This window comes from Echinops telfairi, unplaced genomic scaffold (genome assembly GCF_000313985.2).
Source record: "Echinops telfairi isolate 266 unplaced genomic scaffold, ASM31398v2 ScPeMD7_7457;HRSCAF=8495, whole genome shotgun sequence".
NCBI classification, from domain to species: Eukaryota; Metazoa; Chordata; class Mammalia; order Afrosoricida; family Tenrecidae; genus Echinops; species Echinops telfairi.
Window position 1 is genome coordinate 43,971,126 of NW_022111357.1, and position 13,012 is coordinate 43,984,137.

Genomic DNA, 13,012 nt, shown 5'->3' on the forward strand with positions numbered 1-13,012 from the left:
ATCCATCTCCCCCGACCATGAGATGCATATGACTGCGCACACCGCCCTGTGATCCGCCTGCATTCTGCATCATTGCATGTGGCTATGTGAGTCTGACGAGGGACCTAGGGACTTGAATTGGACTGGGCTCGGATGTTTTCTTGATGTGTAATTCTTGATATAAAACTCTTAAATACATTGTGTGTGTGAGTGTCAGTGGATTTGTTTCTCTAGTCAGCCCAGTCTAACCCAGCTTGCTTCCAGGGTGTCCTTTTTGTTGAAAAGCATGTGCATTGGGGCGGCCTATGGACAAGAGAGAAGATAGTCTTTATTCTGAATGTAAATGACTAGGGTACTTAAGGAAGACAGCCACGTGCATTTTTTTACCCTAGGACCTGGGGTTCCTCCCCCTTGAGTTCCTTTCCAGAAGTGGGGGCCCTTATGGAATGCCCCCAAGGCTGTCCAATGTCGTCCAACAGTCCCTTTTGTAAATTAAGCTTAGATGGCCACTAAAAGCTCACGGGAAATTATTCTTTTTGATCATTTTATTGGGAGCTCTTGCAGATACGGTAACATTCCATAGTTTAGTCACATCAAGCCGTATTGTACTTATTACCACAATCAGTTTCAAAAAATTCTCTTCCTCCTTGACCTTAATATGCACTCCCCTTTATCTCCACCCCCACAACCCTTGTTATTGTGTATATAATATATTGGCTGTATCTTAACACTAATATATCCATTTACCTCCAGTGGGGTTATACAATTATTGCCATTAGCTCTCCCCTTCCCATACCCTCAGGAAACCGCTACTCCCCTTTTTTGAGGGTGGAGAGTGGGGGATTTTTTGCGAACTAGAAAATTCCCTGTCTCAGGAAGTATTTAACTTCATTTTTAAATGAATAAATACCTGTTTATTCATTTCTATCCTTTATGTCCTGTTTTTAGAGCTTGGGTTAGTTTATACACCCTTCTAGCGCCCTCGTCTGGTATGAAAGGTTCACAAGTGGGTTTAGGGTGGGTGAATGTCTAGCTGCAGCCGTACCTGCCCTCCGTTCTGAAGACAGGGATTAGCGAGGTGAGACCTCCCCCACAGTGCTGTAGGAGTGTACGGGTCTCACGCAAGCCTTGTCCACGCGTTCTTCTCCCGTGGCAGTAGGGCGCGAAAGGCTGAGTCACTCTGCTTCACAGAAATGTTACACGGAGCACGACAAAGCCGCAGCAGTAATCGTCTAAGATGAGTAGCCTATTCTTCATTATCAAAATTGGGACAGACTCAAGGACAGAAGCTGCCAAGGTGACTGCCACCTTGACTAGGGGCAGCTTGTTACCTCCATGGGGGCGGCAGGGAGGCAACTCTGGCTGGGAAAACCGTTGCTCTTTGGTGTTGGGATAGGAGCTCATGTGAGAGCGTCCCTCAACTCCCTGCTCTGTCTCTAGGCCACGTGGTGGCCAGACCACTTTGTTCTGGTTTTTATGGAGACTGCGTGTCTCCATCTGCACGGCTGCAACTTGTAGCCCACAAGTTCTTCCTGGGAGCACTCTGGCCGGGATGACCCAAGGACTCCTGAGGGTCTCCCAGGACCTGGGAGGTCTGAGCCCTCGAGACTGTTGTCATGGAGATCCTAAGATGCAACTTGCTTTTCGCACTCATTCTCGGCTGCGTATTGAAGGGATTCGTAGGCACTGTCTGCACACGTGTCCATTTCTGGGCCAACAACCCCTTAGCATTAATGTCACACGGTGAGGCCACATCAGCAGGGCTCAGTGAGTCTCTCAGTTGTTGACACTCAGGGGTCTTGGCCACTGCTTTTGAGGACAGGTCCCGGTGGCTGCATTCCTGCAGCCCTGACCTCTTATCTGCCCAGCTTGGGCCTCCCAGGCACGACTGCAAGGCTAGGGCCACCAGCAAGGGCAGGGTCACCTCCACGCCTACAGCACCACAGCCCTGTCTGGTGAGAGGGTGGGGACGGGAGGCCCTGGCAGCACACCTCAGTGTTATCTGTGTGGTAGCCTGAACTCACGCCCACCGCTCTTTTTCAGTCAGGGTACTGCGTGTTTGTGTCTCAGCCTCTATTTCTGACGGCTTTCCCAGGTGTCCCCTGGTGAGCAGAGTGGAGTCACCTCTTAGAAGCTAGCCCAGCTCTAGGAGCTGCATCTGCTCAGAGGGAGGTAGAAATTGGGACCAGCACTATGGCTAGGCAAGTGTTGGGACTGGGGTTGTGCCACTGCTAGAAAGGCCTGGAAGTATCTTGAGCAGGGCTTGCCACTGGGCAGCAAGGGACTGCCCCTTCAAAAGAGCTGGGCAGGCCCTCAGGAGCCAGCTGCCAACCCCTGGGCGAGGCCCTTCTGCCAGCTGAACCCTGCTGTTAGGCCAGGCACAGGAGGAGGAGCTTGGGGGCAGCAGGGTCAGTGAGTTCACAGGACTGGCTGGAGGTCGAGTGGGCTGCAGGCAGGGTGGGGAGGAAGGCCCAGGGTCCCTGCTGGAAGAGCCAGGGGACAGAAGTCTTCCACTCAGTGGATGGTGTTGGCTGGTGTCCATGGTCAGTGGACACTGCTTGACACACTGACACAGGCCTCCTGCCCCCATGGAGCCCTGTCCTGGGTTACTTCCCTTCATGTATACCACGACCCTTGTAAAGCGCCCGCCTTCCCGTGCAGCTCCAGGGAGGGGCAGTCACCCACCCAAGCCTCATGTTTTTGCAGAAGCGTTTGGGCCCTGGCTGTGCAGAACGAGCAAGCCTGGCCTGCCCTGAGACAATGCTGACCTCACAGGGCGTTTTGAGACCACAGGAACCTCTGGAGTGAGGCTTCCTTCCAGGAGGCATCCTGAGTACCTCGGGAAGCGCCTTTCTCTGCAGGCCACCTTTGGCAATGGCCCAGGGCTCGGCTAGGGTCCCTGGGTCCTGGTGGGTGGCTTTAGGGCAGAGTAGCACTGCTGCACAGTGGTCGGTGAGCCCAGAATATCCTCTAGGGGACCGATGATCTGGGACTCCGAGGTTGGCGTAGGCAGAGTGGGAGTGAGGATTTGCTGCATGAGGCCATCCTGGCTTTAGCCCCACGGCCACTGAGTTTCTTTGAACTCAGCACTGTTTCTGGGGCTTTCATAAACCTTAAAGGAACAGATAGCCTCCTCTCTCCTGTGGAGTGGCTGATGGGCTTGAACCACTGACCTTGTGGTTAGCAGTCTAATGCATACCTGGCAGCGCCACAAAGGCTTCTGAATGCCTCCCAGAGTACCCAGAACAAGTCTCTCAGGAAGAGCTTCCAAGTCTTGCCGTCCTTGGTCCAGCCCATGTTGGGTGGCAGCCCCCGGAGATCTGTGTTGGAAACAGCAGGAGCTCAGGGTGGGTAAGGTGCTGGGGACAGGAGAAGTGCCTGACAACAACAAGCCATCAAGCTTCTGTCCACTGGTTCGCCCTGCTACCTCAGCCTGGGTTTCTTGATGGTGAGCCCCACACTCCTGGGGGTTGCTTCTCTACCAGGCTGGCCTCCAGTGGTGGCTTCAAAGTCCGGAGCTGGAGTCCTCCTGGCAAAACTGGGCCTGGCGATCTCCCTGCCTGTGGAAAGCCAAGGAGCACCAGTTCTCTAACCCCGAGGGCCACCAGGAAGGGGGTTTGTGGGTGGACACCCATGCACTCGTGGCCTCCCGAGCCCTCCAGGGGACAGCAGCCTCTGGAATGAGTGCCAGGCCCCTCCTCTTACAGACCGTTCCGTTAATGTTTCTGTTTTGTAAAAACTGCATAGTCATGAGCGTCACAGCTTTGCTGACTTCAACAGAGGGCTGCATCTTGGTAAGTCAACTTCTGGTAAAACAGCTCATTTTTCTATAAATCACTTCATAGGCCAGGCTGGGGACAGTTGGGTGTTTTGTTTTTGTTTTTTTAAACCCGTTACCCAAAGAGTTTGGCAGAAGATGACCCAGAGGTAGGGAACTGAGGCTAGCAGTGTGAGCACTGACCCAGGGCTCTTCCCACCTGCATGTGGTCGAGCCAGAATTCCAGAACATTCTCAGCCCAAGTGCTTTCTGCTTTGCTCACCGTTACTCACTGCACAACAGTAACTCAGCTAATTGCTTCATTTTGCTGGGTCAGTGGTGCAGAGGTGTCCAACAAACACTCATACCTTATTTCTCCAAATCTTACTGTGTGCTCGACGCTGAGCCAGCTCTCCCCCTCCTATGATGCTTGAAATGTGGCCTGTTTGTAAGCCATTAAAGGATTTGGTTTTGCAAACTGACATAATTTATCTTTTTCCTCTGGAAAGAAAAGAGGGAAAGAGAAGAAGAGGAAAGCCTAAAACATACTAAAACGCCCCAAGTTAGTATAATGTATGTTATTTGTTTTTATTTTGAGGTTCAGATTTCTAGTCATGGTGCTGGGCCCAGATAGCCAGCAGGAGGTGGTATGACCATTTCAAACAGAGCGATATGTTCCCACTGTTAGGTATTTTCTCTATTTTTATCCAGCTAATCTGTCTGTCAGAAACAGTCCCTTACCCCGCTGCTACACTTTCCTCTAAGATAAACAACCACCGTGTATGGCTCCGCCATCACAAACCAGAATTGACTTGATGGCAGTCAAGTGGGTTGAGATGGTTTCCGCCCAGGCTGTCCCTACGATAAAAAAAATGACTGCTCTTATTATTTCAACATCTAAGTCTTAAACAATATGCCATGCTACTGGTATACTTGTAAAGCATGTCTCGTAAGGGTTTGCTTCAGTTTAATCTTCAAGCAAACAGACAAAAGTTGTCGGTGGAACGGAAAGGCTTTCCCTGCTGGAAAATGGCTCCTCCGTCCTCTCTTCCCAGAGCAAAGTCCCTGCCGCAGAGTGGCCCCGGGCTGGGGGGGCCAGGGAGCATGCCCAGGCTGCTGCACCCAGCAGTGGGTGCCACAATAGACAGTATGCTAATAGATCATCTGTCCAGTCAGGTGCGAGGCTACTCGGTAGAGTTGAGTGCTTCCATAGACAATCCGCAGCCTGTGATTCTATCAGCACACGCACCAGACAGCACACAGTGGATATCCAGCATTCATGTGTGCCGCAATAGACACGCAGGGCAGTCAGCTCCGTGGAGCTGTCTCAGCCCCAGAAGGACCGTGTCTGATGGAGCAGAAGCTTGGGGCAGGGTCTGTATCTCAGGAGCAGATCCGCCCTTTCCTAGAAGCAGTGACCACTCTCTTTGAGACAGGTGCCTCATCATGGCTGGCTGAGCACCAAGCTGCTTGGGCTTCACGGTCTGCATTCTCACACACTTTTTACACCAGTGCTCTCGGGCGTTCACCTCTGAGGAAATGCATTGAGGAAGCATGGCTCCAGCCGGTGACTTCTGGGGGCGTCGGGTGGAGGTTGGCAGAGCAGATCGGTTTTTCCGATTGCCAGTTCATAACAGTATGTCATCGCATCCCACTTCCATGTTCCTTGTCTCCATTCCCCCGTTCCGTGCCCTTCTGGTCACAGAGATCTATCTGACCAGTAAGTCTGGTGGTCTCAGTGACTGAATTCTGTTCCACATTTTTCTCTACCTTCTTAGCATCTCTTTTTGAGCACTTGGTCCTGGTGGCCAGGTACCATCCAGTTCTGACCTGGGCTCACGGTCAGTTGGACTTAGGTTCACACTGCCTACTTACTCTGGTGGACTGTGTCCATGTGCTTGACTTTCCTTCAAACAGTGGCCCCTCTAAAGGAGGGTGTGGAACGTGGTCTTTGTTGCCCCCCGCTCTGGGGGCTTCCATGCGGATTTCCACCATAGCAGGGTGAGTCATGGCCTTCTCCAAACCTGGTAGCCAAGCTCTACCATATGAGAGGCCTTTGGCAAAGCACAAGACTAGATTCTGCCTTCCTCTTGCACCCCGAGTTATTTGGGGAAATTGTTAGCTAGATGAGAGCCTCTGCCCTGGGCCCATGGAATGAAGGATTGCCTGAAACGAGCTTAGGGGTTATTGCTCTGTGCTGTTTCCTGGGAGTTGTTGGGCTGGGCTGGTGCCACCACTCGGGGCGGCTGAGGGCCATCCCTACTGTCACCTCCCCCACACCTGTGGGCCAGTGTCTCCAAGGCCTGGGAAGAAAGGGGCAGGTGTCCCTCCGAGACTGGGGCTGTGGGCGGACCCTCAGCTAGGAACCAGGTCTGGCTCCAGAGAGTGAGTGAGAGGCGAGCCGGCGTGTGCTTTCTACTGCCCAGTTCTTCCTGCGAGAGAGCTTGTGCACAGCATTGGCTTTTGTCAACGTCTTCCCCTTCTGTTGGGACAACATCCCTCCCCAGCCTGACCTGAGCCCCCTGTGGTGAGCAGTACGGTGAAGGGGGCCACTTTGTAGCCTTGTGTGAGCTCAAGAGTGGCCACAGGCTGATGCTTCCCTTCCATACTTCAAGGCAGAGGGGGAGGGGAGCGCCCTGGGAAGCTCTTTTCTACATTAGGCACTAGTACTGCTTCCTTTTAAAGTGGGACGAGTGACTTGTGACTTCCTCTGGTCTCACAAGCTCGGCGTTTGAGTTCCCAGTTATGCTCCAGGGACACTTAGTGCTCTCTCACACTTGTGTGTGTCTGTCAGCATGGGCTCTAGAGCCTTGGGTTAGGGGGTGGCCAGGTGCCCATTAGCTCACAAGGGATTCCCATTGAAGGTCCTCATGGAACAGGGTGGGGAGGCAGGTGGGTGTGTCCCAGACCTGCCCCACTTGAGGTCTTAGCAGCGTGGGAGGTCCCCCATAGTGCCCAGGGAGTCTGCACACACGCACATCGGACCCACCGCCAGGGAGGACCCCCACAGCTTGACACAGGCAGGCTAGAGCCCCTGTGCTCCTGGAAGGGGTGGGTCATGAAGGCATTTTTGGTTTACTCTTTAAAAGGAGCCCTATAAAGACCAGCGGTGACTGGCTTTTAAACCAAGAGAGTGCTGTCCAGCAGGTTAGAAATGAGGGAGCGGTCGGACACTGACATCTCATTCCCCTTTGGTGCTGGCGCTCTAGAGTACCACCTGTCACACCGGGCTGTCCCCCGGGTCACAGGCAACTACAGCACGAGCCAGGGTCTGAGGACTGGTGGGACAGCCCCGTGTGACGAGTCTTAAGCACAGCTATGGCAGCATCTGGAGGGGAACACATGGGGGCCACCCACCCCTCAGCCTTGTTCCAGGATTCTGCCCTGCAGGCACGATGCTGGGGCCAGCACAAGGGGACAGGGCTTTTCGTGAGTGACTCCTCCCCGCTTAGTGGTTTGGTGGCTTCTCGCCTGCAGTGGGGAGCCACGGTGGCAGGGGCACTGAGCACTCTGTGTGAGTGAGCCCCACCGCCTGGCCTGACCTGCGGGGTATGAGTGCCAGAGATGTGCCTATCACACAGTTGAGCTACCCGGGGCCCCGGCCCTGCACAGATCTCGGTCTCAGGAGGCCTGCGGCACTTCTCCCACCTGAAGGAGTCTCGCCTTTCTGTCTTAGAGTGGGGTTTGTTGAAACTGCCATTGGGAGGCCCAGTGGGGGGCGGGGTTAAAAAATGTGAGCCCTTCAAGCCTGGGAGCTGGTGACTCAGGCAGCCTCAGCGTGGGGCCCGTGCCAGCAGAAGGCCCAGCCTGGAGGCCTGTTGTGTGCCAGTAGCACCCTTGGCCCTGCTGTGGCCTGGCCAGATTGTGGCTGGTGGCCGGGTCAGCATTCAGATGAAGGGCCACCTTGTTGTACTCGGCCCGTGTCTGATGAAGCACCGAGAGGAGGCTGCCCTCCTCTGCCTGATGACCACACGGGTAAGTTGAATGAACGGGAAACTCTGTCCTCCGGGTCCTGGGGCAGCTACCCATGGGTGATGTTCTGAAGGACCTGCAGGGTGGCCATGAGTCCTGCCCCCCATGGTGGGCTATGGTGAAGGACCAAGGGCTACAAGGTGGTGCATCTGATCTATATCGCTAGAAGAGAAACTCGGGCCAGCCTGACGAGTAGGGCAGCTCCAGTCCCCCTGAGAGTCAGCAGCCCTACACTGTGGCCCCACCTTCCAGCAAGATTGTAGCTCCAGGTAGGGGCCCTGCTTCAGAGGCAGGCAGTACCCGAAGTCAGGTTTGTCGGGAGCTCAGTGGGTTCTATTTGGGGCGGCCTCCTTGCTCTTCCCTGCATGAGTGGTAAAGGCCCTGGGAGCAGAGGTGGGGGTGGCATTGATGACTCAGCCCTGGGTGACTTGGTTCCCTGGGAGCAGGATGTGGTAGTTGGACCCGAGAGGGTTCGATGGGGTCAATAGGGGCCCTTTCTGCAACTGCAGGTTGTGAAAACCTTCCTTTGCTTGGTGGCTCTGGGGGAGACGGGTGTGTCCTTGATAGGATCATTCCCTGGGTTGAGCGTCAGTCTCCTGCAATCTTCCCTAATACTAGGCTTGTGGGACGGGTTATTGAAGCGTTTTGATTTTCTCCACAAAAACTGCAGGACAGTTTACATTGACCTCCACCATTTGTGCTGACTTTCACCCATTTAACCAGAGGAACCGATCCAAGGTGAAAACGGCACTTCCGTTCATTTTGACACATGCCCGTAGGGATGAAAAATGTCCGCACACCTAGTGTTACGGGAGCCACCTCTGTTTTCTTGTCCCGGTGCTATCCATAGAGCCCCACGGGGGCTGTCCGCAGCCTGGCTTCTACCTCCCATGACCCCAGGCCTGTTCCCCCTCTACTGACCATACAACAGGCTTGTGCTCAGAACTGAAGTCTGGGTGGGAGGGAGGAGGCCCCATTGGACACTTGGTCCACCTGGGTCTCAGTACTTGGAGATCACTGCCCTCGCGCTGAGATGGTGTGGGCATGGCAATGTGCCCCTCCCCTCCCTCAGGCATGCTTGCCACTTGCTCCGCCCGTATTTGAGGACCCTGGCTCATGGTTGCCCTGTCCTTGGCAGCACCTGGACATCAGCCCTATTGTGAAACATTCCTCGCAGTTCCTCTGCTCCCTGACCTTCCCACCCCACTGGGCTGACATGGGAGCGAAGGGTGTGACTGCATTCCTATTGCGTTCAGACACCAGGCCCAGCACAGTCCCTTGGGATTTCTAGATCTTGTCCCTGGTGCTTGGCCTACATCCTGCGTATCTCAGGGGGATTGCCCAGGAAATAGCTCCAAAGAGCCATTAACCCAACCCAACCCACTGCCGTTGAGTGAATTCTGAATGAGAGCGCCCCCCTACAGGATGGCGTGGACCTGCTGCACAGGGTGTCCAAGGCTGTCCATCTCTGGAGACAGGCTGCCTTCACTTTCTCCCTTGGATCAGCTGGTGGATTCAAACCACCAACCCCTCGGTTGTTAGCAGCCCAACGCTTAACCAACTGTGCCACCACACCAAAACCAAACTCAGTGCCATTGACTCAATTGAGACTCACAGCGGTCCTCTAGGGGACAGGGTAGGACTGCCCTGGTGAGTTTCTGAAGCCAATTCTTTGTGGGAGAGTGGAAAGCCCCATCCTTCCCGCAGAGTAGCTGGTGGTTTCGAGCTGCTGACCTTGTGGTGAGAAGCCCTGTTTGTGAGCACTGTGCTACAGGGCTCCTTAAAGGGGCCTTCCTCCTTCCTAAAGACAGGCAATATACCCGTCTTTGCTTGCTAAATTATACTCTCCTTATTCCTGCGACTTTGCGGTGTGTCTCATGATCACAAAGACCTATAGGTGGAGGAAGGGAGCTGAGCCTTGGGAGGAGGTTCGGGCACTCATTCAGGCCTTGGTGAGGAGCTGGCCCTTCCACCACCCAGCCACTGCAGGAAGAGGTCTTGCCTCCCGGCTGGCCAGGTCTCCCAAAGGCTGGTACGGGAAGATGGTGAGGAAGAGAGGTGGATGAGGGGCAGAGCACACTTTGTCTGTAAATCCAAAGCTGCTTTCAGATAGTCCATTAAAGGCACAAATGACAGGTGACCGTCATCCCCCTTGGTGCTTTGGGCCCTTGTCACTCATCAGTCACTAGGCTGCTTCAGGGTGGCTCCACGCTGGCCTGACTAACAGCGTTGAAAGTGAAGTCTGAATCTAGTAGAGAAGAGACCCAGCATGTCCCACGGGGGGTCGGGCAAGCTGCAGCAAGAGGAGGGAATGGACAGCCTGGGTTCTGGTGACCAAGCTCTCTGCCCTGCCCCACGATAGGGTGCAGTCAGGTGGTATTGACACGGGTTCACCAGCATCATGCTGGCTGGCTGGCCCTGGACCCTGATTCTTGAGGCCCTCGGGCTTAGGTGGGGGCTGTGGCCCTACCTTGCAGGACTCTGCCAGCTCATGACTCCTTGGGTTCAAGGCAGATGGTGGGGCTTCGTGTGAGAGCCAAGCCGGGTGTCAGCACCTTCCCTCCAGCCAGCCGAGCCCCTCCAGCCTGGACACCTGCCTGGAGAACCAGTGGGTAGAGGCTCACTGGTTTGGCCCAGTCCTGTCCCTCACAACAATTTAGAAATTACTTGAAACCATAAGAATATTTTTACAAACAAATGAAATCGTCATCTGAATAATATCCTTGAAATGAAACTGATAGTTTTATTTGCATTTTCCTTCAGAGCCACATGTACATACCGAAAGAGCAGCTGCACGTGGCCCTTGAGCTGCAGTGTGCTGACCTCTGGTTTAGGCTGTAACTCAGCCGAGATGGGAGTGGGGTGGGGGGATATGCACTCTGTCTTCACCGGGCACGTCTCTGCATCCTGGAGGTGGGGTGGGGTGCGGTGCTGTGCAGCAAGGCAAGGTGGCAGCTCAGGCTGTGATGGGCTTCACCCAGCCCCAGTGACCTGGCAGGTGGGCGGCTAGGCCTGTGCTCAGGAGGTGAGACCCAAAACTCCCTGTCTAGTTCCTTGACGCTCATGCTCAGCTACACACAGAACGGCATCTTGCACATGTTGGACAGGAACAAGAGAATCAAGCCCCGGCCAGAAAGATTCCAGAACTGCAAAGACCTGTTTGATCTGATCCTGACCTGCGAGGAGCGTGTCTACGACCAGGTGGTGGAAGGTAGGCAGAGGGTGCTGTGTCGAGCAGGAGCTGGCCGGGGTCTTGGCTTGAGCCTGGATGCTGGTTGGGTCCCCAAAGGCCAGCTCCCATGCCAGGAACAAATGAGGCTTCCCCATCAGGCTCAGCCTCTGTGACTCTGTCCCATCAGATCTGAATTCCCGGGAGCAGGAGACCTGCCAGCCAGTGCATGTCATCAACGTGGACATCCAGGATAACCACGAGGAGGCCACGCTGGGGGCCTTTCTCATCTGTGAGCTGTGCCAGTGTGTGAGTACCAGGGACCCACCCGGATGCGGCTGTCCGAGTGAGGCTGGGGGTGCTCACCTTGTTCACGTGCTAGTCTTGTGGTCACCGGGGTTTCTCCCCCGCTGGGTGTCAGCCTCACTGCCCTCCCGGCTCGCTGCTCACTCCATGAAGTGGGATAGTCCTAGAGAGGATGTGACAGTGCCAAGCCCAGGCCCCCTCCATGCTGGCCTCTTGCCTGTGGGCATATCTCACTCCCACCGCCGCTCCACGCCAGGCTCCCTGGGACGGGAGCTGAGTGCCCCACACTCACCGGGCTCTGCTCTCTGCAGATCCAGCACACGGAGGACATGGAGAATGAGATCGACGAGCTGCTGCAGGAGTTTGAGGAGAAGAGCGGCCGGGCCTTCCTGCACACGGTCTGCTTCTACTGACCCCGCTGCGCCCTCTGCACACCACCTGCTTCCCCCGCCTCGGTGCCTCCTCTGTGAATACCATCCTCCCGATTTTGTTTTCACTTTAGGTTATTCTGCCGGCGGGTGGTGGTCTTACCAAATAAATTGTACATACGAAATGAGAAATATGCATAGATGCCATATTAAAAACAATCACGCTTCTGTGTCCCACTTGAACCTGTTCCGAGTGGGACGTTGATTATACAGACTCCTTCCCGGGCTCTTCTCTCGCTCCCTGACTTGTATGTGTGTCCAGTCATGCGAGCCTGCCTTCTTCTCCCTCCCTCTCACTGGCTGGACTGTACAAACCCCCAATAAAGCAATGGACTGTGTTCTCACAAAGACCTGGAATCAGCCGGTAACTACACTGCCAGCCTTTCTCTTCTGCCCCAGGCCAGGGGCCTGGCCTTGCTGACTGGGTCTCTGGGCACCTTCAGAGCAGGGGGACGGGTGAGTGAGTGGACACACACTGCTCCCAGGTATGAGTAACACTTGAACCTGGCAGCCAGAGTGAGGGGGAGCATTGTGGTCTCTGCATGATCTGTCTCCCCTCCCCCTAGGGTCTTCTAGCCCAGCCTGACCTGGGACCCCATGGAGCCAGGACTGCAGGCTACATATGCCCCCAAATGCCAGCAGGAAACTGACTTGTACTAGTTAAGGCCACTGGGCACAGTAGCTGGACATGGCTGAATGCCTCTGGGGTCAGTGGTCCACCAGAATGCGCCCCTCAGTTTCCTGTGACAGGAAAGCTGTAGCAGTAACAGGTGGGGTGTCCATGGAGGGCTGAACAGGGTCCCTGGGTGCAAGCACATGCGGGTGTCCACTGCGCTATCCCCGAGCTAGGCCTTTCAGCCTCACCAAGGTTTGGGGTGGGAAGATTTAAACACAACTGCTCCCCAGGCCCCATCAGAGCACTCCTGAACATCTTGGAGGGAGGAGGCCTGGCACCTCTTCCTACCTGCCTTTCAGAACTTTGCTGACACCAGCTACCCCCCAAGCCCACTTACCTTCCCTCCCTCTGGGGCCCTGTGACCAAGGTTTGGGCTTGGCATCTCAGGTGACCTCCAAGCTGCCAGGAGGGTCCTTCAGCTGAGCCAGTTAGGTTGGAGAGTGCTTCCTTCCTGGGGCACCTCCAGGGAGTGCTCCCCCTGCTCAAGATGACCCAACTGGCTGCCCAGGGGTCCCGGGAACTGACTAAGCTAACTAGGTTAGTCAGACCAAATAGGGACGGTACCTGGAACTGATGTCCCTGAAGGGGGGTTCTGGCCCCCACGATGGGGTGGAAATCGAGAATGAGGTCTGAAGCGAGCCGCTTGCGCTGCGACCCCTTCTCAGTCCCTGTCCCCGTCCCCGGGCAGGCGCGGGCGCGTAGTCCTCCCGGGAGGTGATGGGAGG

The 13,012-nt window shown here is 55.2% G+C and overlaps 1 protein-coding gene across 1 annotated transcript in view; it reads left to right on the forward strand.

Moving 5' to 3' along the window:
- The window catches only part of SSU72 (SSU72 homolog, RNA polymerase II CTD phosphatase), a 15,567-nt gene extending 3,608 nt beyond the window's left edge, over nt 1-11,959 (forward strand). Inside the window, exons 3-5 of the mRNA XM_013005334.2 lie at nt 10,780-10,919; nt 11,068-11,186; nt 11,495-11,959. Of these exons, the coding sequence (XP_012860788.1) occupies nt 10,780-10,919; nt 11,068-11,186; nt 11,495-11,596 (361 nt within the window). The 3' untranslated portion in view covers nt 11,597-11,959. The remainder of the gene's footprint in view (nt 1-10,779; nt 10,920-11,067; nt 11,187-11,494) is intronic.
- Nucleotides 11,960-13,012: the final 1,053 nt, after the last annotated feature.